The following is a 23632-nucleotide window of genomic DNA, read 5'->3' on the forward strand; positions in this document are numbered from 1 at the left end:
TCTGCCACAGATTTGGCCTGCCTCCATGGATTTGCCCCTTTTTGAGTTTGAGGTAGAGTCATTTTTCTTGTTTTTGCTTTGTTTTCTTAGGTTTTTGGTTGTGTTCTTGGAGTCCATCGGTGTCGTGGTTATAGCTTACCAACTCTATGGTTGTAACCTATGATTTATATCAAACATGCTCTAATGCCAAATTCTTATGATTAGCTTTACTTCAAGTACGAATACGAGTACTATTATGCGTCTGGATAGTTTCATAGTTTTCGCCTTTGTGCTTCTTGTAATATTTTTACTTTGTTCGGTGTAATGTTTATTTGTTTGATAGACCCTTCTATAAATTTGGCTATCCTTAATGAAATTTTCTTTTAATTAAAAAAAATATAAGATATTTTATGAACAATTTTATCCTTACAAATATTGTTTGAATCCTTAGCAACTTGGTGACGTGAACATTCACATTAAATAAATTTGAGACTGTGAATGTTCACATCATAGAACATTTACACTGTTAATGTGAACATTAATGCGCGCTTCAACCTATTATTATTAGGAGTATTTTGATAACTATGTTGCCCATAAAACTTATTGGAACATAAGAAAATAACTTGAACTAAGTGAAACATAAGTAGGTGAAAATATTATTTGATAATCATGGAACATTTACCCTGTCAATGTGAACATTTATGCTGTCAAATTTATTTATTTATTTTTATTTTATAAAATTGCATATTCAAGTGAGATCTTGTTTGATAATCTCGTTAATTAAGTTTTAAAAATATAAATTTCATAAAAAATATATAATAGAAATTATTTATTTTTAAAGTTTAAAATATAAAAAGTACAAAGTAGTTCAAAATAGTGCACATCAAGTTGCTAAGGGTTTAAAAAATATTTATAAGGGTAAAATTATCTATAAGATACACTAAATATAAGAATTAGAATTTGATAGATCAAATATTTAAATAATAGAATTTATTAAAATATAAAAATATGTTATGATCTAATTAGAATATAAGTAGTCAAAAAAATCTAATAAATTTCTCTTCAATTAGGTCAGATTAATTGCTTATGCATAGATTGCAAAGTTGGAAAAACAACCTTGTAAGTAGAGACACGTATTCTGCAGTCTCACAATCTACACCAAAGGATTAATTTCTTCTGCGTTAATGAGTCTCATAGATTGCAAAGTTAGAAAATCAACCTTGCAAGTAGAGACACGTATTCTGCACTCTCACAATCTATACCTAAGGAACATTCGGTGCGCTTGGTTTATATTTTAAGATAAATTTTTTTAAAGAGAGAGTTTATAATTTTTTTTAATTTATTTAATTGTATATTTTAAAAATAATTTTAGAATTGAGAGATTGAAATGATTAGATATTTTGTTATAGTTGAGTAGATGTGTATGAGAGAAAAAGTAATTGAAAAGAGAAAGAAGAGAAAAAAAAAATGATTGATTGATATCTAGGAGAGAGAAAATAATTTAAAAAATATTTTTAAAAAAATCTAAACTAAACAAAATTTAAAATTTTTTTCTCAAAAATTATATATTGAGATGCAAACTAAACCAGCCTAGTTGTTCTTTTTCTCACGATTCAAGTGTAGAGGTTAAAATGAGGGTGGTGCCTTGGGACGTAGCACCATTTTAGATTAGTTTGGGAGGGGTTCACTTTTTAATTTTTTAACTTTTTAAAAATCTCATTTCGAAGGCTTTTGATTTTTTTAATTTTTTTACAAAAAAAAAAAAGATTATAATAATTATAAATTGAATTTAATATTTTATCTTATTAAATTAAAAAATTTATTTTATTTCTTGTGATTAAAATAGTAAAAAAAATTCTAAAGTCGACTTTCCAATAGAAGCCTCAGTAATTTCTAAGGTCTCGTTTGGGAGCCATCCCGTTTAGTTTAAAAGTCAAAAAATTATTAAAAAAATAAAAAAGCTAACAATTCATGTTAAAAATTCAAAAATTCTCTTTCCTCTCTACATTTTACACATATTTTCATAAAAAATTAAAAAATCATTCCAAACATATTATTTTTTTTTCCCTCATAAAATTTACACTAAAAACAAAAAGAAAGAGGAAAACGTAGCGAAGCCCATTGCACGGAAACCTCTACTGGTTAGCGTCGTTCATCTGACGATAGGGTCCGGTGGTCGCTTTACACAACAGGTACCCCTATAATAATCTCATTATTCATCTTCTTTCTTTCGAAAACTGATTATTATTATTAATTCTAGTGTTTTGGTTTTCGAATTGAAGACTAAATTATCATTTTCGTGTAGAGAAGAGAATCTATAGTTGGTGATAATGGTATGAATTACACTTAGCTACTTGGAATTAACAAATCAAATTTATTCTTTTTGCATTCCTCTTTCACTCGGTATAAATATTTGGTCCATAGATTGTATCTGTATATGTCATAGTCTTATGTATCTAGTAAGGATAATGAAACGGGAAATAGAGTTCATCAATCATTGCAAATGATTGGAAGTTGAAAGGTTTTCAGACTCTCAGACTCTCTCTCTCTGGTGTTAAGTTAATGCATTTCGATAGATATTCTCTCTGTTAGGTTTAGGTTTAGGTTTTCAATATAATTTGTCGTCAATTTATTTATTGCTTGCTTGTGAATTATAGTTTTAGGAATATTGTAAGGAGAAAGTAAACTTGTGGTTGTTTGGTATGTTTAGATGCCGTTTGGCAAAGTTTATAGTTTACTGTAATATGTTTATGTTTACTTTTGTTAAAAACAAAAGCAAAAACATGTTTGGTACAAACATTTGTGTTAAAAACTTGATTTAAAAGCAATGGCCGGCGGGAGGTACTAAGGCCTTGTTTGTCATAAGCTAAATAAGTTCATTTTTTAAATTTTTTTTGGGTCACATCAATCAACATCTCTTCTCTACTTTTCTATCGATCTTTTTATAAAAAGTCAAAAAGTGCACTTATTTAGAACATCTCAAACCACTCATAAATCTTCAATTTTTCTATTTAGAGTCGTCTATTTACTAGTATGTTTTATGAGCGCTGATCATTTTTCTCGGAAGCTATGTTACATGGATGAGAATTAGCTTGGGGAACATTTTGTGGTTTTCAGGGATAATGCAACAAAAGTTTTATAGTAAACATTTTCAATACACTAAGTTCCAAGATAAAAAAACAAGAAAACAAAAAATCATCCTATCAATGAAATTTGCCATGTTGCCCTTGTTCCGTCAATCACCAAAGATGGGGGAAACTACTATAGATGAGACGTTGCCCCCTGGCCTTGATTCTTTTTCTTAGTCCGGGTTAAGCCGCATCCATTGTTAATGGCTATTTTTAATTTCTTTTAAATTATGAATTGATTATATGTATGATGTACTCTATCCAATGTTTTAAGGTGTAAAAATTTATGTGAACCGGAAAAGAACCTCATCTCAGAAAACTATAAACATATACGTTACTGAAAGGGGAATTAAATTTTCAATTTTTCTAGTTAGAGTTGTCTGTTTACTAGTATGTTTTATGAGCTTTGAGCATTTTTCTTCGATGATAATTAGCTTGGGAACATTTTGTGTTTTTTGGGGGCAATGCAACAAAAGTTTTATAGTAACAATTTTCAATACACTAAGTTCCTAGATAAAAAATAAGAAAACAACCCTTGTTTGTGTTTTATTTTATTCCATTGTTATTGGCTATTTATTGTTGATTCCTCTCAATGAAATTTGCCATGTTGCCCTTGTTTGGTCAATCACCAAAGATGGGGGGAACTACTATAGACGAGACGTTGCCCCCCCAGCCCTGATTCTTTTTCTTAGTTCGGGTCCAGCTGCATCCATTGTTAATGGCTATTTTAATTTCTTTAAAAATTATGACCTGATTATACGACTTCATGCTTCATTTCCATTGATTTGAGGAGGTTCTTCTCCAATTCATAGAAATTTTACACCTCAAAACATTGGATAGAGTACATCATGCATATCTTCATAAACTAATGCCATAACATTTTCATGAAATTGTTTTATGGAAAAATAAAAGTAAACATTACTAGACTAGACCAAAGTTAAAACACTTTTTGAAGTTAAAAATATGATCATAAGATGGAATGAAGTTATAGCTGTCATGATAATGGGACCTCGCAAATGTTTCATATAAGCATTGATACTAATCTTGTTTACAACTATGTTGTCAAAAGCTAATTAAATGTGAAATGCTTTCTCTGAAGCTTCAAACACTTTTTGACGATAAGAGAATAGTATCTATGGACTTGTAACATATAAAGCCCTTATAAGCTTACAAGTTAAAGTGAAGTTCAAATAGTTACTGATAACAGATCAACGCCATCAGGTTCCAATGATGGAACAGCACGTGCCAAGTTCTGTGCTTCCCACTGGGGATACACATGACAGTCCCATAGAGAATTAACTCCTGGCCACTGCTTCGCAGTTGGTGTTCTCAACAACCTTCAACAATGCACATACCCATGAAAATAAAAGTCACAATGGGACTGAAATACAAGTGCAATCTATGGCCATTACAATAACAGTAATGCTAGACAAACAAAATATGCCCTAGTACATTATAAAAACTTATGCAACCACCATTTCTACCTTTCATTTGAAAGCAAAGCAACAACCATACTCCTATTGATTTTGAAAGTAACCTATCCATCATTCTTTAACAAAATTAATCAAAAGAGGATGGACAAGTCCATTCATTTTTTCTTTTTTTAAAGTGACCTAAGACCTGTCCATCATTCTTAAAAAAAATTGATGAAGTGTATGTAATTCCCTCTTCCTTTTTACATCCAAATTACTTTGGAATGAACATCCTCGCTCTTTCATCCCGCCTCTCCTTTTCCTATACATGGCCCATGTTGGGGAAAATTATCGTTCACAAATTTATTGAGGTACATGTATGCAGAAATCAGTTCGACCTTCTGTTTGCTCTTACCAACCTAACATCAAACACCACAAGTCAAAAGCCAAATTTCACCTATCTTTTACCACGGAAGCTAATAAAATTCAGCCCCAAAGTCCTTCCACCAGTATGCCACATGAATTTTTCCACTCTAATTTGTAGGCGAGTGTCTTTACACAGAGAGAGAGAGAGAGAGAGAGAGAGAGAGAGAGAGAGAGAGAAACATACACATCAGAATAAATTAAAGCTAAGGGTGTATGGTGGGAACACCCTCAAGGACTGGCAAGAGTTACAATGGGAAGGTAATCATCTCACAGATATCAACAGATTCCATCACAGATGCCACATATACATATTTGCATGCATTTAAGCAGTCATTACGTTTTATGACTTTCCATGAGAACAATCTCTTAATGACACCATTGGCATTTTGATTTCCACACACACCCCTTACGTAAGACTCTCCTAGTTTAAGGCTTTAAGCTAACTTAAATCAAGCACTGACTCCTTGTTCTATGGTTATTTTTAAGTTGACTTCTTTGTAGTTGAATATTGATTGGATAATTTCAGTTATATACCAATGAAATGGGCCTTCATCTGAGACTTAGAATATGCTCTTTCATTGCAGCTGCAATGATTGAAAAATTTGGGTGAAACACAGTACATGTCCTAGGTGCACTCAATTGGTATTGCAGGATTATCATAAAATCTAAGGGCACATTTTCTAGTTCTCTGCTTGTGAAGTTTGCCAGTTGTTATATTAATCTCTTAAAACTTTACCAACTCAATTAAGTTGTTACTGTTTTCTGGTGTAATGACATGGTACCATGCAGGATTAGGATATGATGAGTGTCCTTGGAAGTCACCCTTGCACCTGGTCACCAGGAGTTCGAGAGCATCCTTTCAAGGGGAGATTTAGTAAGGTTCCGTGTTTTGGATATTATAATCAGGATTTTTGTTTCAAGGAATCAAATTTTCCTCAATGTCAGTACCTTGCAACTAGTTGTAAGCGAAGTACAAGGAAATATCAGCCTATTTTCTCAAGTACAATGGATGATGGGGCCGACTCAGCTGACTCATCTGAGGGGATTGGTAAGGATGGGTCCTCCGAAGATGAAACTGAAGATGTAAGTTGAGTTCTCTGTTTCTGAGTTGTCACTTTTCAAGTTAAATTAGAATGATTTTGTAAGGAAAACTTGGATTTTAGTGGAATGCGGCTCATCCTTGCAGTTTTTCTGTGGGTTTGTCAAAATATGCCCATGTGAATCAAGCATTGCATCTCAAAGTTGACAAAAAGATGGGTCACAACACAAAACTTGCTGTTGTTATTTATTTTTTGATGCTGCTATTATTATTTGTTATTCTGTTGTAAATCCAAAATTTCAGCCAATTTCAGTTTTTTTCATCCTCCCTCTTTCTCTCAAGCATCTTGATTTTGTAATCATCTGTTGTTTGGGCTCTCTCTTAAGTCTTAACTGCTTGCCACCGTCCAGCTATTGTTTGAATTTTTGTTTTTTTTAAAAGTACTCTTTAGAAATGGTTAGATAATTGCACTGTAATTTGCTATGTTCCATCCAAGGGGTGGGGAAGCATTTTGAGTGCTCTAATGAATGCGCTAGGTCTAGTTTTTGTTTGTGATCATGGCATTTGTTAATTTCTTTTGGCCCTTATTACTAATGTTTATTCTATATAATTTTGCATTTATTGCTAATGTAAAATTTAGGCCCACTTTCAGCTGGAAATGTTAATTTGACAACTTGCGTCAATGAATGAAGTCCATGTTAGCTAATTAGGGGATTTTGTTTCCCTTTTCCCTTTCTTAATATACCATATGTTTGTGACGTCAGTAAAGTCATGCTGAAGGCCTTGTAAAGATGCGTTTTCAAATCAGTTGTGCTTCAGTTTTTGCACGTTGTTATCTTTTGCATTTCTATGACATTGTAAATTTGTAAGGAATGCACACACACACACACACACACACACATATATATGTATCTATATGCTTTTTGCTCTATAGCTGTAAGCATTTCTCTTCATAGTGATAAGTGGAATACTTTATTAAATTCATGTGCACCTTGTGCATCCACATTCACTGCTTTTGACTTGATTAAGCATCCTGACTTCACATTTTTCAGGTGAACAGTGAAATGCTTAGAGAAAATCTTGAAAGAATTGTTGGTGCAGATGACTCTGCCTTTAGTGGGATAGACCTGGCAACTCTTATTAGGGACAAGTATGGGAGATCCTATGATGTTCAACTAATAAAGAAGGTATGCCTTTACATGTGTACTGCATCGTAATGCTGGAGTTATGATGACTTAATACAGCTATACTGTCTTTATTTTGTATTTCCATGGACATATAATATCCCACTGTTTTATTTAACTTTTCAGAAGAGTCATGTCAATTTAGGATGTCAAGAAATGGACTAATTTTTATTTTAGAGTTAATTAAATCATGCCTGCCTAACTATGAGTCTATGACTCATTATCACTTTACTCCAAATATAAAAGCTACCCGATTTCAAACCTTATGCTAACACCATTAACAGAAGAGATTGAATTAAAATTCTAACCCTACTGTCAGACACAATTTAAGATAAATTATAGAGAGAAAAATAAAGGAAACCCAATTAAACTTCTTTTAAAAAATTGCTAGTGGCAAAAAGGATTTTGGCATAGCAAAATCAAATCAAGGTATGGGCCATGTGATAGATAGTCCTCTCTGGTGATTTAATTCTTTGCCAGTTTAGCTCTGGAGATTGTGAAGCGGTTAATCTATTGTCTCCAAATTCAGCCTCAAAACATTTGCAGATAAGGATTGACCACATTAATTGATTCAAGTTCAATCTAGGAATGGCAATGGGCTGGGGCAGGGTCAGGGATCACACTCCTTGTCCCTGATCCCCGAAGCTACAAAATTTCCTGTCCCCGTCCCCGGCCCCGATCACCGGCGGGAAACCCATCACCGCCCCCGCCCCCGCCCCCGCCCCTGCCCCTGCCCCCGCCCCCTAACAGGGATTGGGCTTCCCCGACCCCAGAAAATCCCCGTAACTCTCTCTCTTTCTGTTTAGCTTTCTCTCTCAAGAATAAATCATCATCGACAACATCATCATCAACAACAACATTATTATCATCAACAACATCATCAACGGCAACATCATTAAAAAAAAAAAAGAAAAGAAATAGACACAGATCTGGCGTAGGAGGGGGGAAATCGATGGTGGCGGTGGCGGGATCTTCTCAGATCTACTATGGCAGAGGGAGGAGGAGACGAGAGGCGACGGAGTATGAAGGTTTGGTGGTGGCCTGGCGGAGGAAGAGCCAACGGAGGAGGAGGCCGCGAGAGGCGACGGAGGAGAAGGAGGAGGAGGAGGAGGAGGAAGAGGAGGAGGAGGCGGTAGTGGTCTGGAGGAGGAGGTGCCGATTGCGGAGAGAGAGAGAGAGAGAGAGAGATCAGAGGGTATAAATATAATAGAGGGGGGGTTATATATATAAATGGATGGAGGGGTATTATGGTAATTTTATTTCAGGGAGAAACGGGGACGGAGACGGGGACGGGCCGGGTCCGGGGCTGTGAAAGTGATCTCCGTCCCCGGTCCGAAATTGATCGGGGTTTTAATTTCAAATACCATCCCCGGCTCGTCGGGGGTATTTTTCGGGAAAAAATTGCTCTTATCGGGGACGGGTGGTCAGGTCCCCGTCAGGCCGGGTTCCAATTGCCATCCCTTGTTCAATCTGGGAGCAGAAACTGAACCTGAAAGAAAGTGAACTGATTGTGGGGAGTAACCACTGGCTAACATGGACTATTGCACCTATCATTCTCAAAACTAGGCAGAGAAAGTGTGGGGGAGAGAGGAACTCATTCATCATTCTGAAGCTTCAGCTATGAAAATTATAATTGTCTACAGAAGCATGCAGTTTAATTTTTTTTTTTTTATATGCTTTTACCACTTCGTATGTTCTTAAATCTCAAGTTCTACATTTGGCAAGATTATGAATCCATTCTGAAATATTTTAAATACATATCAGGTTGATCATTAAAGCAGTCTATCAACAATATTCTAGCGAAAATCAAAATGCTGATAATTTAATTCAGTGTAGCCCTTGCTATAACCAAATGAATAATTTTGTTCTTGTTAAAAACATCATCATTTTAGCTACCCACCAATACATGAGAGCTTGCAGCCAAATGTATAAGTTTCAAACAACCAAGAAAAGTGTATAAATATTCTACGTATTGATATTATCTATTGTTTTGATTGATTTTGATCAAATGGTTAGATTTTTATAATGACACAAATTGTTACAACTGACAATTGATTACACAGTTTTGTCAATTCTCAAAGCCAGTTTGAATAATAGGGTCTGGGGAACATCACGAATGATTTTACTTATTTAATGGTTTAGGAAGACAACATCATGAATGATTTCACTTATTTAATGGTTTTGGATTGGTTTAGGAAGCTTTTTTCTGGGAACAAAATCATTTTTATCCTTCATATTCTATCGTCAAAAGCTTCACTACTATGCACCATTCTCTCTTTGTAAAATGTTCTGGTGAAATGCCGGAACTTCTGTCGTTTGGAGGTTCTTGAATGTTGTTTAAAGTTTTTCAGAGTTACATATTGATTAATGTGTCAATTGTGGCTTAGTTGATGTCAATGTGACTCGATTTTTTGCTTTGTCATCTTCTGTTTATTATTCTGATCCCCTGAAGTCATTTTGAGACCATGTTTTTCCATTTCGCATATTTTATGTACATTTTTTTATTTAGGAATTCATGGGAAGAAATCTCCTCGCTTTGAATGTCATGTGGAAGTACATGGAGCAGGTGAGCAAATTTTTGTCCAGAAACTTGTGGTTATAGATAAAGTGTTCGATTTATATAAAATTTCCGAAATATGCTGAATATGATGAACATTTTGATGAAAAATTGAAAGCTTCATATCACGGTTATGCTGCAGTCAGTGATCTATTATCTCATGGTACAAGATATTTTATTTTGGATCAAATTACTGTTATCAATCTGTTAATTATCATAGTTCTGTTTCTCTTAGAGCAGTATTGAATTGAATTTAAATTATTTGCTATCTTCACTATTTTTTTGATGTAGGACAACATTATTGATGGGATTTTAGGCCTGTAGGGTTTTAGGGTTTATAATGGATGTAACAAAGGAATTAGGATTTGGAAGTTTAGAGCAGTATTGAATTGAATTTAAATTATTTGCTATCTTCACTATTTTTTTGATGTAGGACAACATTATTGATGGGATTTTAGGCCTGTAGGGTTTTAGGGTTTATAATGGATGTAACAAAGGAATTAGGATTTGGAAGTTTAAAGAAGCAAGGTAAACAAATTTTAGGGCTGTTCTGGGTTCTGTTAACAGCATCCTGGCTAGTTTTAGATTATTTAGGTTTGTTAAATGAAGTTTGGATATTGGTAGAGGCATAATAAGGTTTGGTTATGGCTTAATGACTTGAAAGAGTAAAAAATTAGAAGGAAAAAAAAAAAAAAAAAAAAATGGAAGAAGAAGAAGAAGAAGAAGAAGAAGAAGAAGAAACTCTATGGGTAAATTATACAAATAGTCCCTATAGTTTACACGATGTGTTAATTTAGTCCCTGTTGTTTTAATTTGCTCGATTTTGTTCCTTAATTTAACGGATTGTGTCATTTTGGTCCAATAAGTAATGGTTGTTAAGTTTGGTGGACGGAAAGTCAAATTATGTGTCAATTTGGTCCCTCTCAAAATCGAGCAAATTAAAATAACACGAACCAAATTGACACATTGTGTAAATTATAGAGACCAAATTGACACATTATGTAGACTTTCCATCCACCAAACTTAACAACCGTTATTTATTGGACTAAAATGACACAATTTGTTAAATTAAGGAGCAAAATTGAGCAAATTAAAAAAATAGGGACCAAATTGGCACATCATGTAAACTACAGAGACCATTTGCATAATTTACCCAAACTCTATTGTTCCCCTATAATCCTGTAGGCATCACACGTACTACTAAAATTTCATCATACAATACCAAAGAGCTACAGTAGTTACTGGAAGTGATTTAAAGCTTGCTCAATACTGAATTGGAGGCATTATGTGTGACACTCATGACGCAAACTGCATCCTCATTGGATAAGGGATTTGACCAGTGGATAGCCATGAGCTACCAAAGGCGTACTTATATCAAGTGAAATGTGCATTTGGAAATATATGATTCATTTGAAAATTTCTCTTTAGCGAAAGCATGCTGTAATAGAACCTGCGTAATCCTAGTGATACCATAAACCCATTAGAGCAAGTACTTAAGTCAGAATATCATTCATGTATTACAAAGTGGGTGTACATTTTGTACATAATTGGCTATAATTCAAAGACATAAATACATAATCAATTTGAAGGACAAACCGAAAGCATGTTGGAATAAAACTTGTGTAATTGTAGTGATACCATAAACCCATCAGAGCAAATGCTTAAATCTAAATGTCGTTTATATGCTGTATACAAAATGGGTGTAGATTTTGTACATAAGTGGCCATAATTCAAAGACCTCAATACATATGACATGATAATCAATTTAAAGGACCCATCGGCCATACATATATACATCATAGCATGCACAATGTCTTCCATCTTGGTTTCTACTTTCTAGATCAATGAAATGATCTCCTTAGCTATGTACATAAATACATATAAACGCTTGACATCTTTTCTAAACTCCCATCACCTGAAAACTCTTAAGATGGAATGGTGTGAGCCAATGCTCAGCGATAATAGCATACCAAGTTTACAATAGAATCTATATGGATATCATCATATACATGTACCAAAACAGAGCCCTTTTATAAATCAAAGTTTATATATAAAATAGACTTCATATTCTAAACTAGATTCCTTAGAGATTTTATAAAGATACATATAATGTTCTTTGCCAGGGGAAAACTGTATGATGTGTATCATATAGTTAAACAAAAAGTCATATGATGACCTCCCAGAATCTCTATAATGATGTAATGATATGAGGCCATCACAACAGAACTAATACAGAGGGATATCCAAGCGAACTACCAAAACCGAAACATATAAGCCACTTTTTTGCAGCGAGGGTGAGATATCTCGGTTATGGCACTACTAGCAAACTTATTATCTCCTAGAATCTAGGACTAACCATGGATGACACTAATAGATTCAAAATATATAATCATTTCAAAACAAAATACATATCCGTAGGTTTTCATTGCATAAAGATCGAATGACATTTTAAAGCATAATATAAGCATTTGAAGCATAACATAGGTAGTTTGCATTTAATGAAACCAAGTATAAGGTATTGCTCCAGGTATAACATTACTCCCCTTAGGTCCTTTGAACTCTTAAAACACCTTAAGTTTTCTTAAGCAAGTATTTTAAACAAGTACATTGATACACAAGTTCAATCACAGTGGAATGGAATGATTCTTCCCTTAATGAACTTTAATTGTTCTTAAATTGGTTTAAGGTGTATTAGGGCTTAAGGGCCTTATATATGATTTTATTTATCTCTCAAAACACAATGAACATAACCGGAGGTGGGCCCTCTCAATGGGTTTGATGGGCGCTAACGCCCACTGCCTCTGACTTGAGACAGATTCAGCGTGTGGACTTCAAATGGGCATATTTCATTCATCGAGACCCAGATTTGGGCAAAATTTGTGCCCAATTGGAAGCTTTGGAAGTTTAGTTTTTAGTGGTGGTGGTCTTATACAAAAAACTCAAGTGTTTAAAAAGTTGCGATCATAAAAGCACATGCTCATCGGAGGTTATGTTCAATTTTGTAGAAAAATTTAATGTATAAAGAGAAATAGAGAATTGTATAGATATTGATTGTATTATTGATAGATATATTGAATGTTACAATGATTCCTATATATAGAAGAGTAGGTGGTAGTAGGTGGTAGATGGAGTAGGTAAAGTGGAGGTGGTAGTGGTGTAGTGGGTTAGGTTTAGTGGAGTAGGTGAGGTGGTAGTGGTGTAGTGGGTTAGGTTTAGTGGAGTAGGTGAGGTGGTAGTGGTGTAATGGGTTAGGTTTAGTGGGTGAAGTAGTGGAGTAGGTGAGGTGGTAGTGGTGTAGTGGGTTAGGTTTAGTGGAGTAGGTGAGGTGGTAGTGGTGTAATGGGTTAGGTTTAGTGGGTGAAGTAGGTGATAGGTTTTAACAGCCCCCCGCAAACTCAAGGGGGATAGGAACTAACCAACTTGAGTTTGGAGAGAGTAACAAAACAAGAAAATACATAAAAATAAAAGAGGATAGGAGACACTGTATGGTCGTGTCAGACCGATGGTGAAGACACTGTATGGTGGTGTCATAACGTTGTAGAGGACACTGTATGGGGGTGTCATAACGTTGTAGAGGACACTGTATGGTGGTGTCATAACGGTGTAGAGGACACTGGATGGCGGTGTCAGACCGATGTAGAAGACAGTTTATGGGGTCATGTCGGACCGTTGTAGCAGACAATGTTGTGACAGTTGTTGTGACAGTTTACGGAGTCTTGCTGGACCCTTGTAGAAACTAACCGGAATCAATGTCGGGACAGTTTACAGAGTCTTGTCGGACCCTTGAAGGAGCTAACCGGAATCAATGTCGGGACAGTTTACAGAGTCTTGTCGGACCCCTGAAGGAGCTAACCGGAATCAATGTCAGGACAGTTTACAGAGTCTTGTCGGACCCATGTAGAAGACAGTTTATGGGGTCATGTCGGACCGCTGTAGAAGACTGTTTACGGGGTCATGTCGGACCGATGTAGAAGACAGTTTATGGGGTCATGTCGGACCGGTGTAGAAGACACTGTATGAGTGTGTATATAGGCTGCCCAAAAAGATATACATGTAGATATATATATCGAGCCCGCAAAAGTCGCGCCCTCAAAAGGCGCGCCCACTTTATCAAAAGATGTGCCCGACAGAAATCATCGAGCGGCGAGCCATCAAAAGGCGCGCCAGACACGCGGCGATGCACGTGACCGACAGAACGCGTGTCAGCCTCTTCGTCAGGGTCTTTATAAACCGAAGCGGAGGCTGAGGCTTGGAAGCATAACAAACCAGTTGAAACCTCTGCATTCTCAGAGAGCTTGTCTCGAAGAGCTGCAAATCTTGAAACACTCTGTAACCAACCTTGTCTGACAGTACCAATCGGTAATCGCTGCTTCTCTGAAACACTTAGCAACCCAAAAACATGGCCTCTTCTTCCCGTCCAGCTACCCAGAACATGGCCTCTTCTTCCCGTGGTCTGCTTACTCTCTTTCCCGACCTCAACGAGTCCACAAGAGAGATAACCGGTGCGGTTGCCCTTGAACCTCAACCAAACGCCCCTGAGTTTGCTCCGTTGACCTTTCCTATGCGGTCTGTGGAGCAAAGAATGGCAGCGCAATCAGATATTGAGGCGAATCAGTATACTTTGAAGTCATGTGTGGAAACCATGACTGCGGTCACAAACTTGTCGCACCGGCTGCAGAGAAGGACAAATGAGGTGCAGCAGTTAAACGCCCAACTGGCTCTGCTCCAACGCATGTATAAGGATGCGCGAGCAGAGATAAGTGTGCTAAAGGCGGAAAATAAGGAACTGAAGCGGAAGGCCACCGTTATGTTCCGATTTGGAGGTCCGCCATATGCTGCAGTGGAGGAGCAGGGAGTAGTGATCGTGCCCAGTGGAGTGGGTGCGGGAAACACAGAGGCAGCACCGGCAAGGGCCGCCCAGGACGGAGGCAAGAAAAAGCGACCCGCAGCAGAGTAGAGAAGCAAAATCCCGCCTGTGGATGTGGTTGTTTTGTGTGTTTTTTTTTTTGTTTTTTTTTTTTGGTGTAAAATGCTGATCGGGGTTGATCCCCGGCATGAAGAAATGACAAGTTTGTAAAATGTTTTTTTTTTTTTTTTTTTTTTTTTTTTTGGGAGTGTTGTGTTGAAAAAATAAAAATAAAATGAAAGAAAACAAGGGAGAAAGAAAGTAGATAAAAAAAATATGTATAGATGGATTATATGAAAAATATCAGGGTGATTGTTTCAAAAATAAAGTGGGGGTATGTAAAAAGGAGGAAAAGTGATTTGGAAAAAATAAATAAAAAATAAGTGATTTTAAAATCAAATGGAGGAGAGTTTGAGTAATAGAATATAATAAAAAGAGATAGATATATATATATAAAGTAAAGAAGGTGGGGAACAACATGATAAGGGTGTATTTTAAAATGATAAATAAAAGAAAGTTGAAGACAATATGATACCGGTGTGTATGGATGTGATAATGAGAGTGAAACAAACTTGGTGAGTGTGATTAAATAAATAAAAGAAGAATGGGTGTGCTTTCCTTAGTGCTCCTCTCTCTGCCTTCAAAGTCGAGATTGGTCTCTCCAAACGAAGGCTCAACATTCAAATCATTGTAGTCCTCTGAAAAGGTTCTAACCATGTGCCACAAAATTGGCCCCACCATTATTTGCCTGATAGATAGATGGCTGGAAGCCCTTGACAACACCAGCACCACATATGGACAAATGCATACACACACAATCACAGCGTTGGCACCACCGATGAGTATGGTGGATAGCCTCCTGTGGGCCATCTCTAACACCTCATCATCTCTATAACCAGATACTGATATTAAACAGAATGTTAATATAAATATCAGCAGCCCATAATCGTATCTTGCTTTCATTCTTGGAAAAAATCTTATGAATGTCACTACTGCAGCTAGTATGAAGACGAAAAAGCCCAAGTGGTATGGGCTCACATATTTCTCCAGAAAAACTAGTAATTCGATGAGCTCCAACGCCAAGAGTACCAGCAAGCAGTGTTGCAAAACCCCTATTTACACCCCTTCCAAGTGTTGCACCCACAGAGAAGTCAAAGACAACAACAATAGTAAGAACAGCCCACATTGCAGAGACACCAAAACCATCATAGAGAGGGTCACAGTAGTAGAACTAAAAGGTTGAGAAGGTGGTTGATCTTTGTATGTAGAGAAGTCGCCTCTGGTGGCGGCGAACTGGAAGCTAAATGTATTGATAGAGATGACAGCGGAATAGGTTGAGGTCCGGCGGGCGGCTAAGGTGAGGTTGCCGCCCGCCGGGGAAGCGAAAATACTAGGTTCTAAACCTGCTCTGATACCATGTAGAAAAATTTAATGTATAAAGAGAAATAGAGAATTGTATAGATATTGATTGTATTATTGATAGATATATTGAATGTTACAATGATTCCTATATATAGAAGAGTAGGTGGTAGTAGGTGGTAGATGGAGTAGGTAAAGTTGAGGTGGTAGTGGTGTAGTGGGTTAGGTTTAGTGGAGTAGGTGAGGTGGTAGTGGTGTAGTGGGTTAGGTTTAGTGGAGTAGGTGAGGTGGTAGTGGTGTAATGGGTTAGGTTTAGTGGGTGAAGTAGGTGATAGGTTTTAACAAATTTCAAGGAAAATCTTAATTCCAAGTGTTCTTTTTAGGTCTCAAACATACAAAACCTAAATGTGTCTCAAGTATGGAGGAAGAGCAGTACTATCATCTAAGAAGCACGGACACGGACACGGACACGTGACACTATACGGACACGCAGACACACATTTTTTTTAAAAATGTAGGACACAACACGTTGGGAATATGTACAAAATATATAATTTCTTATATTTATTATATGTCATATTTTTAAATATTTAATAGTTAGTCAGTGTAATTTTATCAAATTTATCAACTTTAGGTATGCTATTTTAGTAAAAAAACTTAAAAAAAAAAGAAGCCCAATTAGTACACATTAATGTGTGTTTGGGAGGGGAAAGAGTGAGTACACACCTAACCTTTGACATAATGCACAAAGTGGTGGTCCTCAGAGTTGAACCCATAACCTCAAGGTTATTAGGCCAAGTCTTGAGAAAAAAAGGTCCTCAGCGTGTCCCAAGTGTCCCAGCGTCTCTGACTCTCTAGCATGTCTGACACGTGTTTGGAGTGTGTCCTGTGCATGTCTGTGTCAAACACGTGTCGGACACCTGTACATCACCTCCGGAGAGGTTTCCGTGCTTCATAGCCTATCATCTTGTAGATTGAAAGGTTTTGGGTGTTAGAGATATGGTATTGTTTAATCAGCCATTGCTAGGAAAATGGTTGTGGAGATTCTCTCTTGAGGAATCTTTGGAGAAGGATGGTGGTGGGGAACTATGGGTGTGTTATGGGGGGAGTGGTCTACTGGGCCTGTTAAAGGGTCTTATGGGATGGGATGGGGGTTTGGAAGAGGAGTACAAATGTGTGGGATGATTTTCATAACTTCACATATATTAATGTGGGTAATGGTCGTTAAGCTACACTTTGGCTTGATTCTTGGTGTGGGCACAAGCCTTTGAGGGAAGTGTTTCCCAACCTTTTCAGAAATACCGTGGTAGAGAAGTTTTTGTGGAGGGGTATTAGGATCTATAGCAAGGAGTGTGGGTGGAGGGCTCTACTGGAGTCTTGAGTAGGAGGTGGAGTCAGTGGAAAGCTGCTCAGTGTACTTGTAGTTTATTCTTTTCAGGTGGAGACAAGACTCTGATTTGGGAAGGAGCATGAAATGGTAGATCTCGTTTTACATGAGGCTTCTTGGGTAAGGGGACAGTAATTTTCGTTGGAAAGGAGTGTGGCACTAAGGCTTACTCCACCAGAGGTAGCTTTCTTTTCCTGGATAGTGGTGAGGGATGCTACTTTTATCATTGATAATCAATCTGAGGAGAGACAAGTTCTTGATGGACTCTTGTATGTGCAAGTGTGCAGGGAAATTAGTGAATCACCTTTTGTTATGGTTGTACAATGGTTTGGAGTTATTCTCAGTTTTTGGTATGGAGGTGATGCTGGGATTGATGAAGGATTTTCTTATTGGCATAGAGGTTATCTGAGGTGGAGCTTTAGGAAGGCTTGGGGTGTGGCACCTTTATGCCCCTTGTAGTGCATGTGGAGAGAGATGGAGAGAGAGGAATTGTAGATCTTTTGAGGGGAATGAAAGCTTGATATTTCCATAAAAGGATCGTTGCTGGCATCCCTAGGATTTTTATTTTATTTATTTTTTTATTTATTTTTTTCCAAAGGATTTTCCTCTCTTTGAATTCCTTTGTAGACGTTTTTTGGGGGATTTGCATAATCCTGTTCATATATAAGCTTTTTTTGGGTCATGTTTTTGTTCTTACTTTTGGCATACATTGTATAGAGGGTTATGACCCTTTTGGTACTTCTCTAATGCATTAATCAGTTCTTATCAAAGAGAAGTGAAAAAAAGAAAAAGAAAAAAATAGAGTTCTTTGAGAACATTTGTGAACAGATCTTAATTGCCAACACTTCTTGGAAAAAGAGACTGTATCAGGGTACCCACATTAATTGCTAAGATTGGTTGCAATGATAAATGAGGAAACACCTTCTAAGATCATTTAGGTATGTTCCAAGTAGACCCATGAGTGCACCAGTAGGGATGAGTGATTTGATTGGAAGGTGGCAATAGTCAATACCTTGTCCATGTCGGTGGAATAATTTAAAGTTTTACCTTGACCATTGATTCAATGGTCAAACCTTGACCTAATAACCTTGAGGTTATGTGTTCAAGTCATGGGGCAACCACTTTGTGCACTATGCCAAAGGTTAGGTGTGTACCCAATCTTTCCCTTCCTAAACACACATTAATATGTACTACTAATTGGGCGTAATTTTTTTTTCACCTTGCTCTCATATGCACTGTTTGGAATGGCTTGTTGATGTAAGACACAGCCTTCAGTGAGGAATTTTATTTTCTCCCACAATCAGATGTCAATGGCAAGGGCTTTGATTTTTGGGGCTTAAGGTTGGAAAGAAGAATTAAGGTAAAAGGATGTTTTAAAGATCAAATAGACTGAGGCTTTTGGCTGTTCTGGGTTGGGATTTTGATTTCAAGGTCTGAAGGTTTCAGGCTTCCAATAGAAGTCTGAATGTGTCTGCTGAGTGATACAGAGGCTTGCTGGAATCAACCAGACAGAAAGAAATAAAGAGAAGGAAAGAAGGGATGGTTGGAGCCTTTAGAATCTCTCTTATGGTTTTTCAGCAATCTCACCTAGAAGGGTTTAATGGAGTCTTTTAGACTATTATACACATTTCAAAATATTAGAAGTGGAACGTATGCACGGGGTAGATGGTGTTGAATAGCTTGCCATACGTTGTTTGTCTCATTTCCTAATAGATTAAGTTTTGGGGACAATTAGTGATTTCATATTGTATCAGAGCTTATGTGGAGGATCTTGGGGTCAAGTCTCTCTATTTGCATTTATTCCTCATTTCCATTTTGCCTCTCTCTCTCTCTCTCTCTCTCTCTATGTCTGTTTGCATCACCATGTGCAAGACGAGGTTGCACATGAGGGAAGGTATTGAATACCTTGATATACATATTGTTGGACACAATCCTAGCAGCTTAAGCTTATGGGACCTTTGGTGACTTAACATAGGGTTGTTATAGTCATTTGTGGGGTCATTTACAGTGAACTTCAGAAATTTAGAAACAATCAATACTTGGGTTGGAAACCCTGGTGGAAGAGCAAGTATTCCTAGTATATGGAAAGTAATGTTGGGTTGATTTGCAGTTGAATGTATTAAAACACAATAATTATGCAGATGGTGTTAGTTCTTTCTCAGTAGTCAGTGTATTAAGATGTTACTGTTTCACCATCTTGTTTATATTCTAATGTCATTGCTACTTATATTTTGACAAAATAACAAATGGTATTGTGAACTTCGATCACCAGATTCACCACAGTAGTAATGAGGCAATTAGATGTTTTGAATTTTTTTGTTAGTTTGGAGATATAGATGACACAAATTATGTAAAACTATAGTTATTATCATCTTATAGTATGACTGTAAAAGCTATACTTTAGATCATACCTTTGGTTCTTGGAGGTTTGGTTTCAAGTCTCTCCATATATATTTGTTCTGCCAATCTGTTTTTCATTGTTCTCTCTGTTCTGCTTGCTTCACCCATTCTGATTCTCTATCTCTTCATGTGACATGTGAGAGCGAATAATATGCACGTGAGGGAGGGTGTGAGAGCTTAAACACATATTTTAGGCTGCTCTCTAATAGCTAAAGTATTTTGCATAAATGATTGGCTGAGAGTGATAATGCTAAAATTGGCAAAAAACTGGAGTCTTGGCTGCTTTTTTTAAATTTTTTTTAAACTCCTGAATTCTGTACTTATAATCTGTATATCTGTAGGACTTTGTGCAAGACTAGCACAAATTTTTTTTGTCATTTGCACATATAAATAAAATCTCCGGCACTAATATAGTTGTTAAAGTTGCATGCTTTCTGAAACAGATGCAACCCCATTGTTTAATTTCATAACTTCATATGAAGCATTTCGTTAATTATTTTTTCTTTTAGAGATCCTTTCCACTGACCGAAGAAGAGTATTTACTGAGGCTTGATGATGTGGCAAACACTTTGAAATGTTGGGGAGCTGTCTCACATATTCGGAATAGCTTAGCAAAATTGAAAGAGCGACCTCGGATAGGGAAGGTAATTTAATTGATATAAACATTGCAACTTCATAGTAGAAAACAAGGAAAAATAAAGAGCGAAATAGAGTGGGGGACTGAAATTTGATGGAAAACCTTATTTATTATTTGTGGTGTAAATGAAAATATCAGTCACATCTTAGAACGCTCAAAAAATCATATGTTGAGCACAAAGACACTAAGTAGCTTGAAAAATCAAAATAAAAATGTTCAATTTCTTTTGCTCATATTTTTTTTCATTACCACATCCCATGTCAACCTTGATCCTTCCCTCCACCTAACATGTCCACTTATCCTATCACTCTTCCTTATCTTTTTTTTTTTTTTTTTTTTTTTTTCTAGGTTTGTACATGACCAAACCATCCTAACCTAGTTTCTCGTGATTTATCTTGGGTAACTATTTCTAAATTTTTTTTATCATGCAACAAAAAAGTTTTCTTGTAGAATAAAATAACCATTTGTGTATTGTCTATTATTTATTTAAACCCTATGAGTATTTTATTTTCATTTGAAATAATTTTTCTTTCTCATTTGTGTTTTTTTTTTTTTTTTTTTTTTTTTTTGCCCTCCTCAAATTACTAAAAATTCTTGGTAAATTAGCTATCTTTGAAAATTCTTTTGGTCGCTCAGAAATAAAGGACAGAGGGTAGTAAAATTTCATCTGGAGTTTATATGGAAAAAATTACAGATTTTCATTTCAGACCATAAAAATAGGAAGGTCCAGGGATGTCTGAGACCTCTGTGCCACATTTTTATTTATTTTATATGAATATGCTGGTCTAGATAAATTGTTTATACAGTAATCTCGTGTTTCATATATTTAAGTTTGTGTAATTTACCACCTCTGTTGGAACCACAAAACTTAGGTATCCTATGGGAGTGAACTTTGTGGGACTAGCAATAGCTGGAGACTGCAGCCTCTGAGGCCACCAAGTATGATAATATATGTGATGATGGTAGATCATACTGTCTTGTTTAACTCACAGCCTTTTGTCAGGGAGGGCATAAATTTATTAAAATTCTTGGGCAAACTAAAACCCCTAATGACAAATTAAACTCTCGTTATAAAACTCATGGAAGCTTTGAATGGAAATAAGAAATCCCATAATACCCTTGTAATGGTGAAATGATAAGAAATCTTACCATACTTGTGTGTAGTATTAGCTGAACTGATGTTTCTGGCTGTGTCGTTATTTTTATATTCTTTGCTTTCATCCTATTTGGAAATCTGGTGTTTACAAAAATTCTATAATTTATGTTGATTTTTCGTAAAACATCATTGGCCAATAATTTGACAGAACATATGAGCACATAATGGAACATTGAATGACAAAAGTGGATTCACATACCCCTCCTTCATAAGGAATCTGTAATTAGGCTTATTGAATCATTACTAATTATGCAGTATGATTATTTGTTCTTAATATTTGTGCAGGCTGTAAGCATTTTTATCGACATGGATGAGTCTGGAGGCCGTGCAAATGAATGGATTTACAAATAGATTGTTTGTTTGGACAAAGCCAGAACCATATTTAAAGAGGAGGCACATCCTTTCTCCGCTGGTTCACTGTTCAAGGTGTGGATTCTATTTTGATACACTCTGGATAAAATCCTGATGAAATCTTGTTGTTTTGCATTTCCCTAATTTTTCTTGTTAATTATACATGTATATATGAATAATGTGATAGATATACATATGCTTATCCTTCATTAGAAATCTACAAAACTGATTCTAGTGATATAACAAATTTAAAACCTTATTAGACATTACCATTTTTTTACCTTACCGGTATTAAACCATATATTAGTAAATAAAATTGTGTCTGTTAGGTAAATTTTAACCATCCAAAATCTCAAATTTGTTTGTAACATTCATAAATAGTAATACATTAGTCTTAAAAGAAGATTACAACAAGACAAAAGAGGATTCTCTATGCTTTAAAATATCATTCAACCTTAATATAAATATTTTGAATTCAAATTCTTCATTCCCTAGTTTCTTTCTACTTGATAATTTAGGAGTGATTGGATATATCCAATTATTTGTCCTATTTTGGAAAATTATTTTTTTAATCAATGAATTTAAATGTTTTCAAAAAAAGAAAAAGAAAAAAAATGATATTATCATAAACAATCTAAAATTAACTAATTAGGCTTAGCCTAGTTGGCCACTATGATTTTCTTAATGTTGTGTTTGGTTGGGGGATTTGGGGAGGAATTTGGAAAGGAAAAGGAAAAATGTATGTGAAATGTGAATAAAATATATTTACTTTTTACCTAGTTTCACACATATTTTTTCTTTCTTTTTTCAAATTACTGCCCAAATTCCTCAATCAAAAATAGCATAAGAGTTTAGTTCATAGGGAGAGGTCCTGAGTTTAACTCTCTTTTGGGAGAGTTGAATTAAGGGGGTAAGCACTTAGTACTTTGCGAAGGGTTGGGAGAGTAACTCTCATATTAAACTTAAAAAATAGAATCAAATTGTAAAAAACTTGTAAATGAGCATCAGTTTCTACAAATTCAAACTTGTATTATGTGGTGAGCATCATTCAGATGATCTAATTATATTACGAAACGATTGGTTTTAAAAATGGTTGAACTTGCAAGCACACAATTTTATAATCAAAAGAGAAATACTAGTTTGAATAAAGACTTGAGAAATGGAAAATGGCCAAAAGCTTGAGGAGAAAATTAATAATTATAGTTGTTTTGATCAATGGAATAAAAAATTATGAAGTTTAGAATAAGCTAATGTTTATGATAGACAATATAAGTTTAAGATTATATTTATGCAAGATTTTCAAAGGTAAAATTAGTTTGACATTATTTATTTAGAAATAAGAAAATAATGAATTAAACTCAATATTGTAAACTTATTAAAGTTGAATATTTAAGATTATCAATTTTCTCTCTTTGTTTAGTCATAACTTGTATTAGTTTTTTTTTTTGTTTTCAAATATATTATCAATTTTCTCTCTTTCTCTTTCCATTTTTGTTCTTTCTTTTCTTTTAACTTTTTTTTAAAAAAAAATTAAAATTAAAATTTTAAATCTTGTTGGAAAATCAGTAATTTGTGTGCTACTGTATAGTGTATATTGAAATAGAGTTGGACAAAAACACTATTGAAATAGAAATCGAAACAGAAACAGTAACAACACTATTTGAACTAAAACTAGAAACGATCAATTATTGTTTGTGAAAAATAGGAGACA

The 23632-nt window shown here is 35.5% G+C and overlaps 1 protein-coding gene across 1 annotated transcript; it reads left to right on the forward strand.

Annotated features, from left to right (window-relative positions):
• The first annotated feature begins 2050 nt into the window (after window positions 1–2050).
• LOC114312673 (uncharacterized) lies at window positions 2051–22168 on the forward strand. Its single transcript, XM_028258952.2, has 6 exons — window positions 2051–2171; window positions 5741–6028; window positions 7037–7171; window positions 9678–9734; window positions 20287–20421; window positions 21856–22168. Exons 2-6 carry the CDS (start codon window positions 5744–5746, stop codon window positions 21919–21921), a joined length of 678 nt encoding a protein of 225 aa, XP_028114753.1. The 5' UTR covers window positions 2051–2171; window positions 5741–5743; the 3' UTR covers window positions 21922–22168.
• The last annotated feature ends 1464 nt before the right edge of the window (window positions 22169–23632 follow it).

Source organism: Camellia sinensis, chromosome 3 (genome assembly GCF_055761805.1).
Source record: "Camellia sinensis isolate YWXY chromosome 3, ASM5576180v1, whole genome shotgun sequence".
Taxonomy (NCBI): Eukaryota; Viridiplantae; Streptophyta; class Magnoliopsida; order Ericales; family Theaceae; genus Camellia; species Camellia sinensis.

Excerpts from the sequence above, each read along its gene's own strand:
- LOC114312673 (XM_028258952.2), top strand. The coding sequence starts at position 5,744 with ATGATGAGTGTCCTTGGAAGTCACCCTTGCACCTGGTCACCAGGAGTT. Across the intron at positions 7,172-9,677 it reads ATGTTCAACTAATAAAGAAG|GAATTCATGGGAAGAAATCT; the intron begins GTATGCCTTTAC and ends TTTTTTATTTAG. Across the intron at positions 9,735-20,286 it reads TGTGGAAGTACATGGAGCAG|AGATCCTTTCCACTGACCGA; the intron begins GTGAGCAAATTT and ends TTTTTCTTTTAG.